The following is a 25,000-nucleotide window of genomic DNA, read 5'->3' on the forward strand; positions in this document are numbered from 1 at the left end:
AACGTAACAGAATATTGATTCATATCTGATCAGCGCTGTCTAGTTTCACCGTCTGATCAGAGTTCAGAGTGATTGACAGCCGGCTCAGAGACAGCAGACCTCAGATCAGCTCTGACTGCTTGTTTTCCTCCAGTCTGTGAAATCTTGCAGATGCCGTTAGGAGCACCGGAGGAACATGATTTATTTCAGATTACCTGTCTCATGCACTACTGTCATGATATAGCAACCACTTTATAAAAATAACTTATTTGAATCATATTTGCTCCGTTTCTACCTGCAGCAGCTTTAATACTGATCATCTCTGTAGTCAACATGCTTTAACACACACACACACACACACACACACACACACACACACACACACTTATATCCTACAAACACACACTAACATATTTTGTTTATGAAATGTTTCTGAGTTCAGAAGTGGTAAAATAATTGTGCAGGTCTCCTCCGGTCGAGCTTCGAGGAGCTTTGGAGTGTTTTGTTTTTGTCGGCCGGTTGCAGTGTTGTGTGTGTGTGTGTGTGTGTGTGCGTGTGTATGTGTGTGTGTGTGTGTGATTATCGTGGCCTCTGAAGCTCGAGGCTTGTTTGAATGTTTCAGAGCACAGCGGCGGATTTGTGGCACCAGTGTTGACTGAGTGACCTGCTTCTGTCAGCCAGCGGGGGAGCAGACAGGGCGTCTCGACCACGAGAACATTGGATTGAACATTGGATTGAAGGAGCAGCGGAGGAGATGGTTATTTATCATCACACCCTCTGAGGCTCACTTTAAGTCCTTTATAAGTGGCTAAAGGGAGGCTGCGTTCTCAGCCATGAAATGAGCATTACACTGGCTTGTTTCTGGGACATGAGTAAAGCAAAGCAGTTTTTATTTGTGTTATTATTTTTGGACATTGCTGAGTTGCTCACAGAGGATTCGTCTTCACATTCTCCGGCTGACTGCTCGCTCTCAGGCTGAGTGTTTCCGTGGGTTGCGTCACTGTGATTGATTATTGAGTTAGAGCTGCTGACGGTGTGAGAGTTCTGTCCTGTGATGTGTAAGGGGTTAAATGCTAATGTGCACGTATCTCAGACAGGTCTGTTCTCCCCCCCCCACCTCCCCCTCTCTCTCTTATCCATTTAAACATGAATCTATCTGTTTATTGAACTACCACCTCTCACTGTTCTCCAGCTGGATGTGGGCTTTGCTGAGAACGTCCTTGAGCTCTCTGCTGTTTCTGCTCAGCTTCCTGTCCTCTTCACTATATATGTTTATTTGCTCTCTCTCTCTCTCCCTCTCTTTCTCTTGCTGTCATATTACCATTTGACTTCCATCCAGTGGAGAGTGGAGTGTATTTATGGCAGCGTGCTCGCAGACAGTTGCTGACACACTCAGCGGCCCGCTGAGGAATCATCCAGAAGCGGTCCGGTCGCGCTGCTCAGAGGCCACACGCGGTCCAGAATCAGAGATGGATGTCCTGTCTGGGTACACAATCATGTGTGACTGTCCATGCAGACCCACTTCCACATTTTAACAGACTGTTTTCAGTCAGGTAGAAACCCGTCTTCTGTCCTGAGGGACAGCGAGGCCTGATGGAGCTCCAGAGAGCGCTCTGTGCCCTGACCTCCTCTCACTCACTGTTTCATCTGCGCTCAGCACAGGAAACACATCCAAATACAGCTATAAATATATTTATATATATATACAGTATATTGTTCACCTTTTACTGGAGCAAACCTGTTGTGTTTGTGGTGCTGCTGCATTGTCAGCCCAAGTTCTATGTAAGATATAGACTGAGCCGTGAACACAGACGCTTTCACACGTCCTGTGTTGACAAGTTTTCTTGCACGTCACAACACGCAGGTGTTGTTGTTGTTGTTGTTGTTGTTGTTGTGAGGGTGTAAGTCACCTTCCTATGGTGGCCATACAGTCGGCATCTCGTTCCATACATTACTTCAAAAGTTTGGAATCACCAGCAACAAAATCCTGACTGGGTTCAGTCAGACGGCTCAGAGGACTACTCTACTACTACTCTACTACTCTACGACTACTCTACTACTAGTTTACTACTACGCTACTACTACTACTTTACTACTAGTTCAGAACAGTTTTTAATGCTCTTAGTTTGTAGAAAGAGCTGTTTACAGTAGATGCTATTTGGTATGAAGGGTTTGCAAAGAAAGTAATGTTGTGTACACGGAGAACAAAACGCTGTACAATGATTCAACCAGAGAGACAACTGAGCAACAGTTCAATGAGAAGAAATCACCAGTCATTGATAAAAGGCAGTAGAAGCTTAGCTTCAGAATATGTACAGATTTAAACAGGAACAGGTTCCTATTTATATATCAAGTGCAAAATAATGCATCCTAAAACAAGCTGGAATTAACAAGTGAGTTACTTTAGCAAAGCTGTTGCTTAGTCTAGGGTTAGCACTACTCAGATATCAGCTGAATGTACTATATCCCAGTTTAAACCTGTCTAATTGAACCACAGACTGCAGATAGACGGCCAAAGAAAAACAGCTTCCCAAGACATTTAGAGCCCAGCTGCACCGTCGAGGTTCAATAATGATCGATGGTCTCTGACACCGTTCTGTTCTGGACTGGACAACAAACTCAACATACAAGGGCTGTTTGGGAGAAAACATTGTTAGGCTACAGTACAACTACAGTACTACAGTACAACTACAGTACTACAGTACAGCTACTACAGTACAACTACAGTACTACAGTACAACTACAGTACTACAGTACAACTACAGTACTACAGTACAGCTACTACAGTACAGCTACAGTACTACAGTACTACAGTACAGCTACAGTACTACAGTACAACTACAGTACTACAGTACAACTACAGTACTACAGTACAGCTACTACAGTACAGCTACAGTACTACAGTACTACAGTACAGCTACAGTACTACAGTACAACTACAGTACTACAGTACAACTACAGTACTACAGTACAGCTACAGTACTACAGTACTACAGTACTACAGTACAACTACAGTACTACAGTACAACTACAGTACTACAGTACAGCTAGTACAGTACTACAGTACTACAGTACAGCTACAGTACTACAGTACTACAGTACAGCTACAGTACTACAGTACAACTACAGTACTACAGTACAGCTACAGTACTACAGTACTACAGTACAGCTACAGTACTACAGTACAACTACAGTACTACAGTACAACTAGTACAGTACAGCTACAGTACTACAGTACTACAGTACAGCTACAGTACTACAGTACAACTACAGTACTACAGTACAACTACAGTACTACAGTACAGCTACAGTACTACAGTACTACAGTACTACAGTACAACTACAGTACTACAGTACAACTACAGTACTACAGTACAACTACAGTACTACAGTACAGCTAGTACAGTACTACAGTACTACAGTACAGCTACAGTACTACAGTACTACAGTACAGCTACAGTACTACAGTACAACTACAGTACTACAGTACAGCTACAGTACTACAGTACTACAGTACAGCTACAGTACTACAGTACAACTACAGTACTACAGTACAACTAGTACAGTACAGCTACAGTACTACAGTACTACAGTACAGCTACAGTACTACAGTACAACTACAGTACTACAGTACAACTACAGTACTACAGTACAGCTACAGTACTACAGTACTACAGTACTACAGTACAACTACAGTACTACAGTACAACTACAGTACTACAGTACAACTACAGTACTACAGTACAGCTAGTACAGTACTACAGTACTACAGTACAGCTACAGTACTACAGTACTACAGTACAGCTACAGTACTACAGTACAACTACAGTACTACAGTACAGCTACAGTACTACAGTACTACAGTACAGCTACAGTACTACAGTACAACTACAGTACTACAGTACAACTACAGTACTACAGTACAGCTAGTACAGTACTACAGTACTACAGTACAGCTACAGTACTACAGTACAACTACAGTACTACAGTACAACTACAGTACTACAGTACAACTAGTACAGTACTACAGTACTACAGTACAGCTACAGTACTACAGTACAACTACAGTACTACAGTACAGCTAGTACAGTACTACAGTACAGCTACAGTACTACAGTACAGCTACAGTACTACAGTACAGCTACAGTACTACAGTACAGCTAGTACAGTACTACAGTACAACTACAGTACTACAGTACAGCTACAGTACTACAGTACAGCTAGTACAGTACTACAGTACTACAGTACAGCTACAGTACTACAGTACAGCTAGTACAGTACTACAGTACTACAGTACAGCTACAGTACTACAGTGCTACAGTACAGATACAGTGCTGCAGTACTACAGTACAGATACAGTACAACTACAGTACTACAGTACAGATACAGTACAGCTACAGTACTACAGTACAGTACAGCTACAGTACAACTACAGTACTACAGTACTACAGTACAGCTACGGTACAGCTGCAGTACTACAGTACAGCTAGTACAGTACAGCTACAGTACAGCTACAGTACTACAGTACAGCTAGTACAGTACAGCTACAGTACAGCTACAGTACTACAGTACAGCTACAGTACAGCTAGTACAGATACAGTACAGCTACAGTACTACAGTACAGTTCTCTCTCTCTCGCTCCACCTCTCACGTGCATGCTGCTCACTCCACACTGCAGAAGAGTTAGTTTAGCTCTGAGAATATCTAGTGAATGTTCAGTGGACGTTTGTGCAGAAATAACTGCTGCAGCTCCTCCAGACCAACAGAGGTTTCCCGTGTCTTGTGAAGTGACGGGGCTCCGCAGAGAGAAACGTTATCGTCTCCCCCGTTCCCTCCGGCCGCGGTCGGGAGGCTGAGGCGGGAAAAGCCAACACTAGGATCAGCAGTGATTCATGGAGAGACCTTGGTCTGGTCAGCTAACATTACTGCCAAGCAGCTGAAATATAGAGTGATATTGTGCTTTTAGCTGACGTGTGTCTCCTCACTGTGTTGAGCGATGCTCCTTCATGTCTATGTAGAGCGAGCACAAGCGCCAGCAACAGGACGCTGACTTTAGTTGACTTAACGGCCACAGGTGAAGCTGTTAACAAAACATTTAGGATTCTTACAAACAGTCCCTTTAAATAGAACAGCCTGTTGGTGTTATTAGTAACACCTGTTCTTTTTCTACTATGACAAGTCACCGTCACGTTAGTTTAATCTTACCTGGTACGCTTTATTGAAAGCATTCCAAATGCATTTGTAATTAAAATATTGAATATATAGTTATATAGATTGTCTTTTAAATGCTCTCGGTGTCTGTCTGTATGTAATATATGTGATATATGTGATTATCTGATAAACATCTCCGGTCCGTGTTCATCTCCCCGTCAGCACCGACCGACCGAGCAGCAGCGAAGTGCAAACGGCTGCTCGGCTCAGCGAGGCAGATTTCTAAAAGTGCCGTGAAGATCAGAACCGACGAGAGGTGTTAGAACAGTACGGAGAGGAGACAAGTGTGAATGAGTGTGTGTGTGTGTGTGTGTGTGTGTGTGTGTGTGTGTGAGTGTGAGTTTAAGTGAGAAAGAGAGGTGGAGTTTTAAAAGAAGAGTATGGTGAAGGTGTGAGAAGACACACTCTGGAAACAGAGAAAATTCCATCTTGTGATTTTTTTTTTTCAGTTTTTCTTCAGCAGATTCTTCATTTTTAAAATCAACATAAATGGATTTATTTCTATAATTATTACGTGTGTTTATTGTGCCAACTCGTCTTAATGACTAAAGCACAATGGATGAAATGTTATAGTGAGAGCCTCGTCTTTCCTTTCTAGATCCAGATGTCAGCTTTGTGCTCGAGTGGTTTCATTATATTTGGTTTGTCGGCTGCTGATCAGTTCTTGTTTGTTCGATAATGATATTTATTAAAATTAAATATTTATCCACCTATAAATAACCCAGCTCTCTTTTTAGTTGCCTTTAATCGGCATTAATCTTTTGTCATAAATAGCTATGGTGCAAATACAGTGATATAAATAATATTAATGTCAGCTATTTTTAACCGTGTATTTCTTTATTCAGATTAAATTAGAGCCATCATCGCAGGCTGAATCCAAAACAAATGGTTTCTGATTTACATAAGAATAAAACGAATATTAAAAATGATATTTTCCCTACCTGAAGGTACCTGCTGTAGCTGTGGATAAGAAATGCCGACTTAAAGCCAGAAACATGTCACTGCTGGCTCATATCGCCTGTTGAAATGTAATTTTCTTCTTTCTAAATGGTGTTTTTGCCGTCAGAGAGGAGTGTGGAGGAGGAGGACCCCGGGACGGTTCATCCACTCGGGTTTATGAGAACAATACGCGGAGCTTTCTGAGGAAAAACAACATGAATTCAAAATGTTAACATGCCCTTTAACATCAAAAGTGGAGCACAGCCGGCCTCTGGCACACCGTGCCGCCACAGGCCGGGCCAGGCCGGGCCGGGCCGGGCCAGGCCAGGCTGAGGAGCTCTCTGTTCTATAATGAAACTGTAAGCAGGAATATGAAGTATAAAATATTGTTCTGTAATTGGACTGTAACTTCCTGTCCATCCCATTCAATCCCCGTCTCCTCAGTTACCGTGGCAACACCTGTCCAGTTTATTACATCAGTTCATTACCAATGACGGCTTGACCATCAACCTTCGTAGTAATTTATGAAACAACGGTTTCTGATTCCTGACAGAAGAAAACCAAAACATTTCTAGCTAACTTTGAAATGTTTGTTGTATCCTTATAATGTAAAAACACTCAGTGGTCAGATTTATGCTTTAATGTTCATATTTTTAAACTTCACACTTCACTTTAATAGGAAAGGATTTGTTGGAGGAGGAATAAATAGTTTGGCAGATGTAATGGTACTGTATGTAACACAGGTTTTTGGAGGGAGGTGGTGGAGTGTAAGCTTCACAAAACTAAATAAAGTTTAGACCAGAGCTGCTGTTTTTACTCTAAACTCTGATATATCGGCTTAAAGGGCCCATATTATAAAAAAGTTACATTTCCATGTTTTTTCTTATAAAGCAGGCTTAAGTGCTATATAAATACTGTGAAAGTATCGAAACACTCAATTCACAGGGAAACTCACAGCCCCTATTCAGAAACTCTGCGTTTGAAACAAGCCGTCAGGATGTCTGTCCATTTGTGATGTCACAAATATACAATATTTAGACCCATTACACGGTTTTAAACATAAACATTCTAAATGTGTCCCAGTTTATTTCCTGTTGCAGTAGATGTTAATAACATCAGCTGACAGGAAGTAAACATGGACCCAAGCTGTTGCCTAGCAACGCAATTCCGTTGCAATTCTGTTGAAATGCACTAAAACGGAGCGTTTCAGACAGGGGGTGAATACAGGTATATTCAGACAGACAGTATGAGGAAAATAAAATGTAGCAATTACAGCATGTAAACATGTTCTAGTAGAAACACAAAATACAAGTATGAACCTGATAATGAGCTGATATGGGACCTTTAACTCCCATTTCTCTTTCCTGTAACCAGGGCCGTCTCCAAGACCATGTTTTAGGCTTCGAAGCTTCGGTGAGAAATATTTGAAGGTATTCGAAGCTTCACGGCGCAGAAGGCTGACATGTCTGTTTACAAAAAAAACACAAAGAATTAAGCATTCGAATACTGATTTGGAGGTTGGTTACCATGGCAACGGTCGACGCTTCAAAGCATTCGAGTCAGCCCCACAAAATAATGCAGTTAGCTGATAACAGGCCGCTTGCCTTTGGAAGTAGGTACTACTGTAGGTAGTAGTAGGTTACTACTGTAGGTAGTAGTAGGTTACTACTGTAGGTAGTAGTAGGTTACTACTGTAGGTAGTAGTAGTAGGTTACTACTGTAGGTAGTAGTAGTAGGTTACTACTGTAGGTAGTAGTATGTTACTACTGTAGGTAGTAGTAGTAGTAGTATGTTACTACTGTAGGTAGTAGTAGTTCTACTGTAGGTAGTAGTAGGTTACTACTGTAGGTAGTAGTAGGTTACTACTGTAGGTAGTAGTAGTTCTACTGTAGGTAGTAGTAGTTCTACTGTAGGTAGTAGTATGTTACTACTGTAGGTAGTAGTAGGTTACTACTGTAGGTAGTAGTAGTTCTACTGTAGGTAGTAGTAGGTTACTACTGTAGGTAGTAGTATGTTACTACTGTAGGTAGTAGTAGTTCTACTGTAGGTAGTAGTAGGTTACTACTGTAGGTAGTAGTAGTTCTACTGTAGGTAGTAGTAGGTTACTACTGTAGGTAGTAGTAGTAGTAGTATGTTACTACTGTAGGTAGTAGTATGTTACTACTGTAGGTAGTAGTAGTTCTACTGTAGGTAGTAGTAGTAGTAGTATGTTACTACTGTAGGTAGTAGTAGGTTACTACTGTAGGTAGTAGTAGTTCTACTGTAGGTAGTAGTAGGTACTACTGTAGGTAGTAGTATGTTACTACTGTAGGTAGTAGTAGGTTACTACTGTAGGTAGTAGTAGTTCAACTGTAGGTAGTAGTAGTAGTAGTAGTACTACTATGGGTAGTAGTAGTTCTACTGTAGGTAGTAGTAGTAGTAGTAGTTCAACTGTAGGTAGTAGTAGTAGTAGTAGTACTACTATGGGTAGTAGTAGTTCTACTGTAGGTAGTAGTAGTAGTAGGTACTACTGTAGGTAGTAGTAGTTCTACTGTAGGTAGTAGTAGTAGTAGTAGTACTACTATGGGTAGTAGTAGTTCTACTGTAGGTAGTAGTAGTAGTAGTAGTACTACTATGGGTAGTAGTAGTTCTACTGTAGGTAGTAGTAGTAGTAGGTACTACTTTAGGTAGCAGGTTTATCTAGTTTGTTGGACATGCTAATGTTTGCAGTTGAATCTACTCTTTCCTCTTTTCTCTTGTAATGGTGTTTTTTATAAAGGCTGATAAAGACCTCCTCCGTCCTCCAAACTCTCGACGTGTTGCACAAAGCCTCAACATGGAGGAATCCAAAGCTTGACAGTTCTTCCTGGTTCTGGTTGTTAAGCTGTGATTGGAGAATGGCTGTTCGTGGGAGGAGTTTATAGCTGGTGGTAAATGTGAGCACCAACCTCAGATTCCCTGTCCATGCTGCATGAAGTAATTGGTGTATAATTATCATATTAATGTTTCTAGAACCTTGGAGGATGGGTTGAGGTGGTTCAGTTTTGTCTGACTCGGCTGTCCGAGCGCTGCCGGTCCGCTGGCTGTAGCTACAGTACGGAGGGACAGATGGAGCGGAGGGAGAGAAGGCGACCTTCTCCTCCTCTCGTGTCGCTTTGTTGATGAGAAGCTTGAAGAATCGGTGCATAACATCCTGTCTGCTCCGTTGGTATTAATAACTCAGCGAGAGATGAGTTCTGTCAGAGGCGGAGGATGATTTTATTGAGGCGAGAAGCTGCTGGAGCTCGGCTCAGAGGATCAAACTCAAGCTGAGCCAGCCAATGACCAAATATCTAACTGGTCCAGTTAAGTGAATTAGGTCAATGTAATTCTCCTCACCCTGGACACGCTGCACGGGACGATCTGGGACTGTGCTGCTGCACGTGTTTGTGAAATGTAGATAGAAGCAGTGTTTGCATGTATAAGACACGACTGAAAGGAGCTTTTCTTCCATCCTTCAGTCGTAACAGGATCAGAGTTTCTACCAACGATGCTCTGAAATGTTGGGATGTCTCAACTAGGGATGTCAATAATTAAACGTTTAACCGACATTAAGCATTTAAACTGATTAACGCTATCGGTTAAAACGATTAAAAGAAATGTTAATAATTAACTCAAAGCTGAGTGGCTCCCGTCAACCAATATCTGTTGTGCTCCTGCAGCTGGTACACCGCTGCATGAGAGGCACTAATCTTGTCGGTTAACGGTTAATAATCGGTTAACGAGGGTCGGTTATCGGTTAAGAACATTGTTTTAAAATTAGCATCCCTAGTCTCAACTAGAGAGTTTGGCCTAGAGAAGTCTAAAGGAGGTTTAAGGAGTTTTCCAGAATAGCAGCAGAGACCTTTTACTGATGGATCACCATGGCGATGTGACTTCATGTGTGAGGTTGTGAGTATTTCATCTGGCTGAGATAAAACACCATATTCTTATGATTATTCATGATGTTTGCGTGTGTGTGTGTGTGCTTGCGTGCGTGCGTGCGCATGACAACATGAAAGTATGAGGTTTGAGGCCATTTCAGCATTATATCACGTGTTTTCTGGTGAAATTACATGATCAGAGATAGCTGGACAGAAGTCTATCAAAGATAATTGGTCTGCGCCTGGGTTAGCTCAGTTGGTAGAGCGGGCGTCCATGTATCAAGGCTTGGTCCTGACTGCGGCAGCCCGGGTTTGAATCCGGCCTGTGGCCCTTTCCGCATCCACTCTCTCTCTCCCCCCTTTCCAAGACTCTATCCACTGTCCTCTCAATAAAAAATGGAAAATGCCCCCAAAAAATAACTTTAAAAAAAAGAAAAAGATAATTGGTCTGAGCACAACACTGTTCATGTGTTCATATTGTTTTTCATGTGTTCACCTTCTGCTTTGTGCATATAAATCAAATAATATATGAAAATCTTCTGTCTAGTTCTTTTTTGGCAACTACCTTATGTAGTATGTAGTACCTAATGTACCTCACATTTGTACATTAGTACATTGCTTGACTAATGTACTTAGTTACATTTCAGCGCCGGTAAATAGTCTCTTTACCGTCCTCATCACTTTGACTGGCCTCAGTCTGACAGCCACAACCAGCTCTCACCTCTGGAGACGGAGGAAGCATGCACATCTGGCTCATCAGGACCACTGCAGCAATGTGGACAGAAAGTTATACAATCTGTGTGTGTGTGTGTGTGTGTGTGTGTGTGTCTGCTGGCACACACACACACACACACACACACACACACAGACAAACACATTGACAGTATACCGTCTGCCTGGTGTGTACCGTAGCTAACAGGGAGCCAGCTCTGTGCTGAAACAAGAGTCCCCCCCCAGCCCTCCCTATCTTCCTCAGTCAGGCCCGGCGGCCCAGAAGGCAGCGGATGGTTTTCATTCATTGACATACTGTAGATTAGCCAGCAGCGCTATAATCTGATAGCCTCAGATCTGAATGAGGAGGATTATAAAAGCTGGCGTCAGGAGCCGCTGCAGCTGCACAGCTGAGACTGGTGGACGGATACCAACCATCCAGATACCAACCATGTTCTGTGATTCTGTGACTTTCTAAAGAGGCTCGCCATCATTCCTGAGCTGAATATCTTCGGATCGGAGCCAACTCGTATACACAATACCGTATACACTGAATGTACAAAACATGAGGGACGTATTGAGTTAAAGCCCTTTTATACATTCACGCCTCAACTGTTTCAAAAGCCTCTAATTCGTCTGCTTCTTCTTAATCTATATGTCAACCTTTGTTTAGATATGTTTCCTATGTTACCTATAATAGGTGTTTTAGTGGTAATGCATCAGTTCATGACAGATAAGGATTTAATTGCTGGGCTGTTTAGGTATTGCATAATCATGTTCATGGCAGCATCCAGCTCTTACTGGAAGAGATCTCAGCTGATGTGTTTAAGTGCTTCATTTGCATTCAGCTTCATTTCATCGCTGCAGTTGAAGCTTCACACCAGTAGAGGACAGTAGCTGTCCAACCATAGAGGACAGTAGCTGTCCAACCAGTTAGTCCTCAGAGTGCAGCTTCTCTCACGTCAGCTCTGTATTTGACTGCCCAGTGTTTTATATCAGTATGGTAAAGGTCTGAACCTGCAGACATCCTTCTCTCATCTGACGGTTGCTGCTGTCTGTAGAGCTGAACTGCTCCGTAACTCTCTCTGAAAGCTGTTTCTGGAGTCACGAGGAGACGTGTGACTGTCGTTAGAACCAGAGCATCTCTCTGTACTAAAGCAACGATGTCCAGCTGGAGTAACCTCATGTAGGTTTAATGTTTGTCTTAAACAGCAGATAATTATATAGGCACGGTATAAGATTTCCACTTGAACGGCAGATTAGATGAACATTTTAGTGGCACAGTGTGGTTTCTATCCATACAGATACACTCCGTAGAAAAACATCCGTAGAAAAACAGATAATGTACCGGGACATTCTCCGTTAAGTTTACGGACATGTTCTTCAACCCTAAAACGTAAAGTTCTGTTGATTTACAGGATGTCCTCCGTACCATTCACGGACACTTCTGTTAATCCTAAAACGGAAAATTCTGTAAATTTACAGTATATCCTCCGTACCGAGCCAAACAGCAGCCCAACCTTTACAGTCTGGAGGGAAAAAAGACGCTAACGCTAGCAATTATACGTTACCTATCGGTCTCTGTGGACTGCCTGAGGCTAAAACTGGAGCTAACTCTACCTGACGTCCTCTGAAGTCTAAAATATAAACATTGATAAAACGTAAATTACATTATTGTTTGTGATCTTGTCAACTTGTGAACTTGGAAATGATCTTCCTAGAAACGAGGTTCTGGTTTAATTGATCCGTCAACATGAAAGGAATGGAAGTGGTCCTCATTGTGTTCTCTGGAGAAGGGACACTTTCTGAAAATATCTTTTTTTCTAAGATTGGTTCTTGTCTGAAAACAACGACGTCCCCGTCCAAATGCAGGTGATTATGACCATCTAGGTAACAAATGAATAACCAACCACACTGGATTCAGTCTATTTCAGTGTTGACATCAGTGCTTTGTTAGCTGTTTATATCATGTAATATGTTTTTGTTTTTCTCTGATAATAATAATAATAATAATAATTTGAGTGATATGACGGTCAGAATGAGATGAGAGCAGAATGTCTGCTTTCTTTGTGAAGAGCTTTATTAGTAGTTTTCCAGCTGACTTGTTGGGATGTGAGGCCACTTCTCACTTCTCTCTGACTTCCTGTGCTGCTGGCTGAGTGTGATATTCTTCATCCTAACATGTGATGAAGAACAGAAAGGAGCAGTACCAGTTGAGCTGGACTGAGCAGCATGAAAGGCTCCTGTAGTGACACAGACAGGCTTGATTAGACTATCAGACCAGAGCAGACAAACCAAGCGTCGGAGAGGAGGATCATTATGACGCTCAGAGGGCGGCCCTCTCTCAGCCACAGACACATTATTCATATTTCTGTATTGACCGGGAACACAGCCCTGCTGGGTTTAACCCCTCGGGTTATTGATCACTGCACCCCCCAAACCAATGAGTTTCTGTTGCCTCTCTAACGCCCCTTCATCTCTCTCTATTTCCTCCCCATTATTTTACCATAGAACAGAGGATAAACACTCACCTTCACCCTTCCTCCAGAGTGTTATTCCTCGACTCCTCTCCATCCTCTTCCTCTGACGCTCTCAGTCAGTCGGTTGCTTTAATTCTCATTAAGATGCTTGTGTTGTGTGAGGAGCGCAGCTTGAACTGGAGGAGAGCAATCAGGGGTGAAAAACATCTCACTTAAAACAGGAGCCCCACATGCACAAAAACACACACCTCCTCCTGTCCATCGCTATTCATCTCATCTGCAAAGACTCTCGAGGTGAGGAAGAGGAGGAAGAAGAAGAAGAGGAGGAGGAGGAGGAGGAAGGAGGAGAGGAGGAGGAGGAGAAAGAGGAGGAGGAGGAGGAGGAAGGAGGAGAGGAGGAGGAGGAGAAAGAGGAGGAGGAGGAGGAGGAGGAGAGGAGGAGGAGGAGAAAGAGGAGGAGGAGGAGGAGGAGAGGAGGAGGAGGAGAAAGAGGAGGAGGAGGAGAAGGAGGAAGAAGAAGAGGAGGAGGAGGAGGAGGAAGAGGAGGAAGAGGAAGAGGAGGAGGAGGAGGAGGAGGAGGAGGAGGAGGAGGAAGGAAGAGGAAGAGGAGGAGGAGGAGGAGGAGGAGAGGAGGAGGAGGAGAAAGAGGAGGAGGAGGAGAAGGAGGAAGAAGAAGAGGAGGAGGAGGAGGAGGAAGAGGAGGAAGAGGAAGAGGAGGAGGAGGAAGAGTAGGAGGAGGAAGAGGAGAGGAGGAGCATGAGGAAGAGGAGGAGTAGGAGGAGGAGAGGAGAGGGTGGGGAGGGAAGAGGAGGAGGAGGAAGAGGAGAGGAGGAAGAGGAGGAGGAGGAGGATGAGGAGGAAGAGGAGAGGAGGAGGAAGAGGAGAGTAGGAGGAGGAGGCGGAGGAGGAGGAAGAGGAGGAGGAGGAGGAGGAGGAGGAGGAAAGAGGAGAGGAGGAGGAGGAAGGAGGAAGAGGAGGAGGAGGAGAAAGAGGAGGAGAGGATGAGGAGGAGGAGGAGAAAGAGGAGGAGGAGGAGGAGGAAGGGAGGAGGGAGAAGGAGGAAGAAGAGGAGAGGAGGAGGAGGAGAGGAGAGAAGAGGAAGAGGAGGAGGAGGAGGAGGGAGGAGGAGGAGAGGAGGAGGGAGGAGTAGGAGGAAGAGGAGGAGGGGGGGAGAAGGGAGGAGGGAGGTGGGGAGGAAGGAGGAAGAGGAGGAAGGAGGAAGGAAGAGGAGAGGAGGAGGAGGAAGGAGGAGGAGAGAGGAAGGAGGAGGAGGAGGAGGATGAGGAGGAAGAGGAGAGGAGGAGGAGGAGGAAGAGGAGGAGTAGGAGGAGGAGGAGGCGGAGGAGGAGGAAGAGAAGGAGGAGGAAGAGAAGGAGGAGGAGGAGGAAGAGAGGAGGAGGAGGAAGAGAAGGAGGAGGAGGAGGAGGAGGAGGAGGACGGTAATATTATTAGGAACATTATGGTGGCGTTTCTTTAACGTCCGTCTGTTAGCTTTAAAGTTTAATGATAGTGTTGTTTTTCTCTTTGTAGTGGACTCAGAGGATGTAAATGTGTAAATGTGTGTCTGGCCTTGTACGGTGCTGTGGAGGAAGACATGAGGAAACAGCATCATTAAGACTAGTCTGATGGATGGGGGGGATCAATATTAAGACCTTTAGGAGAGAGGCTCTGTCATTTACTATTAATAATGGGCCCTGCCGCCTGCTGTAATAATGTCATTAGGAGTACTGGAAACAGATTCTTCATCCACAGCTACACGGTCTCACAATATGTAGAAACGATCAGTACATATATACATATAAACAGTATAACGCTCTCTCTCTCTCTCTCTCTCTCTCTCTCTCTCTCTCTCTCTCTCTCTCTCTCTCTCTCTCTCTCTCTCTCTCTCTCTCTCTCTCTCTCTCTCTCTCTCTCTCTCTCTCTCTCTCTCGCTCTCTCTCTCTCTCTCTCTCTCGCTCTCTCTCTCTCTCTGTCTCTTTCTCATGCACACACAGAGGCCTTCAGAGACCGTCTCAAACTACCTGTGCATAATTGGGGCTGTAAAACAAGAGAAAGTAGACCAGGTCAGATCAGGGCAGCCTTAACAGGACCACCGGAGAGGTGGATGAGGAGACAAAGGAGGGATAGAGAGGAGTAATGGATGGGTAGAGGGAAATTAGAAAAACAAGTTCTTTGGAGGAGAAGACAAAAAGAACACATCCAGGTCTAAAGAAATCAATTTAAGATAAGATAAGAGAGAACTTTATTCACCCAGAAGGATGCTCAAGGTGCTATAGTGCATCCTAAAGGTATGTGTATAGTATACTAAAATACAAACTGATTTACAAAATAAATAGAAGTGCACTCGGAGAGCGCAGACCTCCGCCAAGGCAGGTTTCATGTACGTCGCAGGATTATTTCTCGCCTCAAATGTTTTCAGAAACACATTTCAGTGAACTGTTTTCATGAAATAAGAGAAGAAAGTTTCCAAACGAGCCTCCGTATTGTTTCCGGTTTGAAAGCTGGGAGCAGCAGCCCACGGAGGGAAAGCATTTGTCCAATCAGGAGCCGAGTGCCTTGTTTCTACTGACAGCCCACCAAGCGTCCAATGCTGGGAAGCGGTGCGTCCCCTCGCTATAAAAAACGCCCCTGTGGACACATACCATTACGCTGCACATGTCTTAAAGGTCCCATATCGTGCTCATTTTCAGGTTCATACTTGTATTTAGTGTTTCTACTAGAACATGTTTACATGCTGTATTGTTAAAAAAACTACTTTATTTTCCTCATTCTGTCTGTCTGAATATACCTGTATTCACCCTCTGTCTGAAACGCTCCGTTTTAGTGCATTTCAACGGAATAGCGTTGCTAGGCAACAGTTTGGGTCCATGTTTACTTCCTGTCAGCTGATGTCATTCACATCCACTGCAACAGGAAATAAACTGGGACACATTTAGAATGTTTATGTTTAAAACCGTGTAATGGTCTAAATATTGTATATTTGTGACATCACAAATGGACAGAAATCCTGACGGCTTGTTTCAAACGCACAATTTCCGAATACGGGCTGTGTGTATTTCTCCGTATATTGAGCGTTTTGATAGTTTAACAGTATTTATGTATCACTGCATATGTAACCCTGCTTTATAATATAAAAGACATGAAAATCTCACTTTTTACAATATGGGACCTTTAAAGCCTGTGATGTTAATGCACAGGCTGAGCGGATCTCCGAGCCGGATCATGATCCGGATCGACACCAAAATCGAATGGATTGTTCATTGTGCCACGCCTCCAAAACATTTCATTCAAATCCATCACGGACTTTTGGAGAAATACAAACGGACAAACGAACAAACCAACGCCGGTGAAAACATAACCTCCTTCCGAGGCCTTCGGCCTGACGGAGGTAACAAGAATATTCAATATAAAGATAAATCACTATTTATGGAAGATGGGTTGACGGTGGTGTTGTATTGGTTAAACCGCTTCTTAATGCTGATGGACGGTTACTAACATATAATGAATTCCTTTCTGAGTTCAGGTTATTCCTGATAGTATATGTCGTATGCGGTGGTGTTGATGCTCTGCTGAGGAGCTGCAGCTCCTTAGAGCTTCAGTAAGCGAGGTTTCAATGATTGATCCATTTAATACGGTATATTCCTTGGAGAAGTCGACATTACCGAGAATAAATGCTTGAATAGATACATTAGGAATTGCATACGAGTTGTAAGTCTGTCCCCCCCCCCTCCCAGGGAGCTTCGCTTTATAGAGAAATTAATTTGTTTTTTGTTAATAAAGTTACAGAAGGTTCCTTTGACATTTTGCATCGAATATATTCAGCAAAAAAATAATGAGAGATTTAGATTTGATATATTCTTGTCCTTTCTGTGAACTAGAAGAAGAAACAATCTGTCATTTCTTATTATCACTGTATGTTCACCAGAATATATTCAACAGTATTATAGAAGGAAAAACAATGCAAACAATTCAATTTCAGGATAAAGACATTTTTATATGTTTTGAAAGTAATGAGAAGGAAAAAGATTTAATGTTCTTATATCAGGTTTACATCTTCACTGCGTTCAGTGGAGTCTCAGGGCTGAGGGGCTGAGGAGGAGACTAGGTCCGGTAAAGCCAGAGCCCAGGGACTGGTCTTCAGGAGAACTGAATATAAGAAGTGGTCCACTTCTATGATCTCCCGGCTGAAGCTCCACGGAGCGTCATGACGTCATGTTGGGTAGATTACAGAAGGTTGGGTGGTTGATGCAGTAATTAGTGATGAGAGAGTAATATGAGTAACATGAGTCTGGCTCCAGTAGGAGTCTGGTTCCAGTAGGAGTCTGGCTCCAGTAGGAGTCTGGTTCCAGTATGAGTCTGGCTCCAGTATGAGTCTGGCTCCAGTAGGAGTCTGGTTCCAGTAGGAGTCTGGTTCCAGTAGGAGTCTGGTTCCAGTAGGAGTCTGGTTCCAGTAGGAGTCTGGCTCCAGTAGGAGTCTGGTTCCAGTATGAGTCTGGCTCCAGTATGAGTCTGGCTCCAGTAGGAGTCTGGCTCCAGTAGGAGTCTGGCTCCAGTAGGAGTCTGGTTCCAGTAGGAGTCTGGCTCCAGTAGGAGTCTGGCTCCAGTAGGAGTCTGGCTCCAGTAGGAGTCTGGTTCCAGAAGGAGGTTCACTTCATTTCAAAGTACATGTTTTAAAGTTTATTTTTCTATGCTCCAGTTAGCTAACGGTTAGCTACTTCTCTGTTTAAGCTAGTTAGCTAGTTAACTAATTAGCTAACTAGTTAAAACAGTAAATTTCTTAACTAACTAGCTAACTAACTAGTTAGCTAGTTAGTTAGCTAACTTTTTATTTTATTAAACAAATTCAAATGTCCAACCAGCACGGCTCATAGATCACTGCATTAGAGTCAGAACAAGAACAAATACAATATGTCAAATTATACATGTAAATAATAATAATAAATTAAGGGCTATAGGGCTGTATACCTGTAATTCATATTATTAATAATAATAATAATAAATTAAATTAAAGGCTATAGGGCTGTATACCTGTAATTCATATTATTAATAATAATAATAATAAATTAAATTAAAGGCTATAGGGCTGTATACCTGTAATTCATATTATTAATAATAATAATAATAAATTAAATTAAAGGCTATAGGGCTGTATACCTGTAATTCATATTCTTCTGTTATGCTAAGAAGTTTCAATGCATTTTTGTTTTTCATGACTTGAAGGGGCTTTTATGTAAGAAAGAAACTCAGAATGAAGCACATTAAACTTACAGGTTTCACTTTCATATACTTGGATTTGGGCAAATAACATTTTCCAAGAATGAGAATGCTATTCTTATTATATTAACTAACTAACTAACTAACGAGTTAACTAGTTAATTTTGGGTTAGCTCATACGTTGTTTTAATGAAGTGTTAACAGAACACACACAACCAACTCTGGACCATCAGTTCCTTTATTCAGCATTAATGCTTCAACATCAGCGACACACAGAAGACTCTTCAGGTTAACTAACGGTACATGGAGCTCTTCTCTTGTTCGCCTCCTGTTCACTTCCGTTCTATGCCAGCAAAGAGGCGAACAAATATTCGCTTCCGGTGGCGAAGCAAATTTGCATCTTTGCATTCAAAGTGCTTCGGTGAACTCTCAGGCGAACATCGCCTCGGCAGGCGACGGTCTCTCGTCTGCGTTCGTGCGTGTGTGACCGTGACCTAATAAAACACCTCTTTTCTCAAATGAATCCTCTTTTTCACAGCAGACATTTTAACTTGTTAAAGTGTTGCGACCTGGAAATATTTTATTATTTAAATGTTAGTGACCTGGAATAGATTTAAGTTCTCTAAGAGAAATACATTCTGATCCCATTTTATTTACATTTAGCAAATGTTATATATATTATCTGATTTATGTTATTAGAGAGAAGTCAGTTCAGAGTGATGTGATGTCATCAGCCAGAGCAATGTTATTACCGTGAGGTCATAGTTCAGAGTGATGTGATGTCATCAGCCAGAGCAATGTTATTACTGTGAGGTCATAGTTCAGAGTGATGTGATGTCATCAGCCAGAGCAATGTTATTACTGTGAGGTCATAGTTCAGAGTGATGTGATGTCATCAGCCAGAGCAATGTTATTACCGTGAGGTCATAGTTCAGAGTGATGTGATGTCATCAGCCAGAGCAATGTTATTACTGTGAGGTCATAGTTCAGAGTGATGTGATGTCATCAGCCAGAGCAATGTTATTACCGTGAGGTCATAGTTCAGAGTGATGTGATGTCATCAGCCAGAGCAATGTTATTACTGTGAGGTCATAGTTCAGAGTGATGTGATGTCATCAGCCAGAGCAATGTTATTACCGTGAGGTCATAGTTCAGAGTGCTGTGATGTCATCAGCCAGAGCAATGTTATTACTGTGAGGTCATAGTTCAGAGTGATGTGATGTCATCAGCCAGAGCAATGTTATTACCGTGAGGTCATAGTTCAGAGTGCTGTGATGTCATCAGCCAGAGCAATGTTATTACTGTGAGATCATAGTTCAGACTGTTATGATGTCATCAGCCAGAGCAATGTTATTACTGTGAGGTCATAGTTCAGAGTGATGTGATGTCATCAGCCAGAGCAATGTTATTACTGTGAGGTCATAGTTCAGAGTGATGTGATGTCATCAGCCAGAGCAATGTTATTACCGTGAGGTCATAGTTCAGAGTGCTGTGATGTCATCAGCCAGAGCAATGTTATTACTGTGAGATCATAGTTCAGACTGTTATGATGTCATCAGCCAGAGCAATGTTATTACTGTGAGGTCATAGTTCAGAGTGATGTGATGTCATCAGCCAGAGCAATGTTATTACTGTGAGGTCATAGTTCAGAGTGATGTGATGTCATCAGCCAGAGCAATGTTATTACTGTGAGGTCATAGTTCAGAGTGATGTGATGTCATCAGCCAGAGCAATGTTATTACCGTGAGGTCATAGTTCAGAGTGATGTGATGTCATCAGCCAGAGCAATGTTATTACTGTGAGATCATAGTTCAGACTGTTATGATGTCATCAGCCAGAGCAATGTTATTACTGTGATGTCATAGTTCAGAGTGCTGTGATGTCATCAGTCAGAGCAATGTTATTACCATGAGGTCATAGTTCAGAGTGATGTGATGTCATCAGCCAGAGCAATGTTATTACTGTGAGATCATAGTTCAGACTGTTATGATGTCATCAGCCAGAGCAATGTTATTACCGTGAGGTCATAGTTCAGAGTGATGTGATGTCATCAGTCAGAGCAATGTTATTACCATGAGGTCATAGTTCAGAGTGATGTGATGTCATCAGTCAGAGCAATGTTATTACCATGAGGTCATAGTTCAGAGTGATGTGATGTCATCAGTCAGAGCAATGTTATTACCATGAGGTCATAGTTCAGAGTGATGTGATGTCATCAGTCAGCGCAGTAGAGATGAGCGAACGTGTTTGTTTACTGATGTGTGCACACGGTTCTGATTGCTTCGTGTAAAGATAACTTCTGCAGAACTGGGAAGAATAAAGTTACAAAAGGAAGACGGAGTCGTGTCTGTTTAAAGGTGCAACAATAGCAGGAAAATCACAGGTGCAACTAATAACAGTGGTGATGGCTCCAGTAAGTATAACAATGCAGTGTAGCAGTTAGTAATGTTATTAGTTAGTCAAATTGTCTGCTGTGAAAAAGGTCCATCTAATTTTAGTTTCTCTCCACATGTTGTCCCTAGGATATGTGCAAAAAAACAAAAACAACAGTAGGAATAGGAAAAGAAAAGGTGGGTTGAGTTTGAGGTGTATATGAGAATAGTGCATGATAATTATAGTGGTTGATCCGGGTTAATCAGCTGAAGATGCTTTGTTTGTAGAGAGAGGCGTGAATGGGGCGAGGGTTATTGTCTATGATGTCCAGTAGCTCTAGTAGGATTTGGTGAGTGGAGTGCAGGCGAAGATATGTTCATCTTTTTACTTGTGTATGTGTGTCCCAGAGTTGATATGCTGACTCTCGCCCTGCAGTTTGTACTCCTCTGTAGCCTTCGTGACCTCTTGTGGGAGTGTGGGCAAGCTATCGATCACCAAGTCTGCCTCGGAGTTTTGTTCTCCATGACAACCACTCGGGAACAGCACCACTTCACCTCAGCTCTCCCCAGACGCCCCCGTCCATCAGCTCAAATCTTGGCCTTTAACCGGCCACACAGCCCCGTAGTTTCACTCAGTGGTAGCATGTGGATGTCTTTGTCGCTTGGATTCGATCAGGTGTGTTTGTGGTACTTATCGGGTGTATCTGGGCTTTAGTTAGGGTAAAAGGAGCGAGTGTCAAGCAAGTAAAGACAGGGATTGTGTGCAGGAAAGTATAGAGTGTCCAGCTGACTTTGACATGATGTTGAACTTTTTGCCTTTCACTGTTTTCATATGCTCCTCTGATGATGAGGTTTGCATGTATGTGTGAACGTGTAGTAAGACTTTGCATGCCAGCTTGTTTTCCTGAAGCGTGACTGTAGATTTGTTTGCACTTAAGAGTTGAGCAGTTAAACTTTGTGAAACTTAGAGAATCAATGTGGCACGACCGTGCTTCCCTCGTCTCTCAGCCTCCTGGGAGAGTGGGCATGTCAGACCTCATTATGCCTTCCCAAATCAAACAACATGGCTCCTGTTGGTCTTTCTACATCTATCTGCTCCTCCCCCAGGCCTCATGTTGCTGTACGTACAGTATAAACAATGCAACGCATTCAGCCCTGTCTTGTTAGAAGACAATATTGCTCAGGAATATGTGCTGCATGTTACGTTTCCATACGCCTAAAATCAAACCATATTCCTGATATTGGCTTTTCAGTTATGTCTAGTGTCGAGCTGTTCCTATTACAGTGAGGCTAAAAACCTCGAGACCGGAAATGATTAGTTGATTAAGCAATTAGTCAATCAACATAAAGATATTTGCCAACTCTTTTGATATTTTTTCAAGCAAAAATACTAAATATTCGTTGTTTTTTAGCTTCTCAGATATGAGGAGTTGCTGCTTTTCTGTTTTGTAAACTGAATATCTTTTGGTTTTAGACTCAGATTGGCCTCACTGCCAGGCGTGAAACTCAGGTCACAGAAATGCATCAATTCCACCAAATGACAAAAATCCACTGTCAAAAACAAAAGAGCAATATAAAGTATAAACGAGCAACAGTAAGCGTTATTACTGTAAAGAAATCTATATAAGAATAATACAAGAAAAAAACAGCAGATCAAACCAAACATCAAACACTACCATCTCCCAGGCCAAATATAAACCCAAATACAGTGCAGATAATAAAAGCTGTGTATGTCAAAGTATTACAATTAAATATTATGCCTACATCTAATGTAATAAAAGAAACAATCACAAAGCAGGAAAACACATGTCAGTATGGTTTTATAATAGAAATGTATGGCAGGTGAGACGGTGGTGAACTCTGAGTTTCTGTTGTGATTAAAGAGAATCTGCTTTCTCTTCTTCTTCTGAGCGTGTAGTTTGCATGCTGGGGAGGTCGGCCTCGGGGTAGCTGCTGTTTCCAGGAAGACAGCTTATCAAGATAAGTGACAGGTGTTGGAGTGTGATCTTGACCTGCTGAGGGCGTTGAGGGCAGGATTAACAATTTACTTATCTACTACAGGGAGGAACATTGTATTATTATCAGGCCTGCTATGTTGTATCTTAAATGTTCTTGCACTGTAGTTTCATCCGTATAAATGTCTTCACAAAGACGAACAACAACCTGCGAAGGGTTTATTGTTTCAACAAGGAAAGAAAAATATAGCAAGATCTTCACATTAATTTGGATTAAAACCCTATAAAACCGATTCAATTAAGATTTGGTTATGGATAATATTAAGTTTGCATTAATGTGTTTATGTATGTGCAGTTCAAATGAATTTGGATTAGAGGATGGCCGCAGCTAAACTCTAATGATTTTTGTTTCATTACACAGGTGTCAGTGCAGATTTAAATATCTATACAGCACCTGATGGAAATCTACCAACAGACATCCTCAGCGAGTTAAAAGGTACAGCTGAGTTAATCACAAACAGATATTTAACACTAACACCAACTTTAACTCACGTTGACTCTGCAGTTTAGATTAAGATGTTATTTCTCTTCTCTCTCTCTAAAACGAACATTTCTGTGAAACTGAAGGAACTCTCCTCTGAATATGTGGTTGCCGGAGATAGACGAAGAGCGAGCTGCGTTTCCTTTCATATTTGGAAAAACAGAATTATATAAAAAATGTTTTTTAAACATTTGAAAAAAACATTAATCCCAAATTTCTGACTGTTAAACGAGGAGAAAATCTCCAGATCCTCTGTGGGGGAAAGAAGCACTGTTGGCTTGACTGCTCAGAGAGAGCCTGAGCGCCACACCAGCAGTAAGCAGCGGTGATGGAGGTCATGTCAGAATTACTCTTTACCTCCACCAAGGCCGAAGGCCTAGGAAGGAGGTTACGTTTTCAGCGACGTTGGTTTGTTGGTTTGTTGGTTTGTTGATGTGTTGGTATGTTGGTTTGTTGGTGTTTTGGTTTGTTGGATTGTTGGTTTGTTGGTTTGTTGATGTGTTGGTGTGTTGGTTTGTTGGTGTTTTGGTTTGTTGGATTGTTGGTTTGTCCGTTTGTCGGTTTGTCTGTTTGTTGGTTTGTCCGTTTGTTGGTTTGTCCGTTTGTTGGTTTGTCCGTGTGTTGGTTTGTTGGTTTGTCCGTTTGTTGGTTTGTTGGTGTGTTGGTTTGTTGGATTGTTGGTTTGTCTGTTTGTTGGTTTGTTGGTTTGTCCGTTTGTTGGTTTGTCCGTTTGTTGGTTTGTTGGTTTGTCCGTTTGTTGGTTTGTTGGTGTGTTGGTTTGTTGGTTTGTTGGATTGTTGGTTTGTCTGTTTGTTGGTTTGTCCGTTTGTTGGTTTGTCCATTTGTCTGTTTGTTGGTTTGTCCGTTTGTTGGTTTGTTGGTTTGTCCGTTTGTTGGTTTGTCCGTTTGTTGGTTTGTTGGTGTGTTGGTTTGTCCGTTTGTCGGTTTGTCTGTTTGTTGGTTTGTCCGTTTGTTGGTTTGTCCGTTTGTTGGTTTGTTGGTTTGTCCGTTTGTTGGTTTGTCCGTTTGTTGGTTTGTCCGTTTGTTGGTTTGTTGGTTTGTCCGTTTGTTGGTTTGTCCGTTTGTTGGTTTGTCGGTTTGTCTGTTTGTTGGTTTGTCCGTCTGTTGGTTTGTCCGTTTGTTGGTTTGTTGGTTTGTCCGTTTGTTGGTTTGTCCGTTTGTTGGTTTGTCCGTTTGTTGGTTTGTTGGTTTGTCCGTTTGTTGGTTTGTTGGTGTGTTGGTTTGTTGGTTTGTTGGATTGTTGGTTTGTCTGTTTGTTGGTTTGTCCGTTTGTTGGTTTGTCCATTTGTCTGTTTGTTGGTTTGTCCGTTTGTTGGTTTGTCCGTTTTGGTTTGTTGGTTTGTCCGTTTGGAGGATTACTCCAAAAGTCCGTGATTGATTTGAATGACATTTTTTGGAGGGGTAGGGTGTGGCACAATGAACAATCCATTCGATTTTGGTGGCGATACGAATCATAATCCGGCTTCGGGAATTGTTTTTAATAACTCCGCTCAGCCTGTGCATTAACATCACAGGCTTTAAGACATGCACAGTGTAACTGATGACGCGTTCATGAAACCTGCCTTGGTGGAGGTCTGCGCTCTCCGAGTGCATTTCTAGTTTCTGTTAACCATCATAATCATAATCAAACTACAGCCTCTTCACTGAAGTATTGTAAATACCAGTACAAGCCAGGGCTGGTTGATATGGAGAAAAT

At 42.4% G+C, this 25,000-nt stretch overlaps 1 protein-coding gene and 1 long non-coding RNA gene across 9 annotated transcripts in view; one reads left to right on the forward strand and one right to left on the reverse strand.

Annotated features, from left to right (window-relative positions):
* LOC141767030 (uncharacterized) overlaps window positions 1-7,573 on the reverse strand; it is a 37,004-nt gene extending 29,431 nt beyond the window's left edge. Inside the window, exons 1-2 of the long non-coding RNA XR_012593745.1 lie at window positions 7,449-7,573; window positions 6,132-6,329 (exon numbers count right to left, since the gene is read on the reverse strand). This is a non-coding gene — a long non-coding RNA (uncharacterized LOC141767030). The remainder of the gene's footprint in view (window positions 1-6,131; window positions 6,330-7,448) is intronic.
* The window catches only part of magi2b (membrane associated guanylate kinase, WW and PDZ domain containing 2b), a 122,530-nt gene that overhangs the window by 2,990 nt on the left and 94,540 nt on the right, over window positions 1-25,000 (forward strand). For 5 of the 8 annotated variants that reach the window (XM_074634164.1, XM_074634162.1, XM_074634166.1 and 2 more), the window contains exon 2: window positions 23,164-23,238. The exons of the other annotated variants lie outside the window; for them this stretch is intronic. In XM_074634164.1, coding sequence (XP_074490265.1) covers window positions 23,164-23,238 — 75 coding nt within the window. The remainder of the gene's footprint in view (window positions 1-23,163; window positions 23,239-25,000) is intronic. 8 annotated transcript variants of the gene reach the window in all.

Source organism: Sebastes fasciatus, chromosome 4, assembly GCF_043250625.1.
Source record: "Sebastes fasciatus isolate fSebFas1 chromosome 4, fSebFas1.pri, whole genome shotgun sequence".
Lineage (NCBI taxonomy): Eukaryota > Metazoa > Chordata > Actinopteri > Perciformes > Sebastidae > Sebastes > Sebastes fasciatus.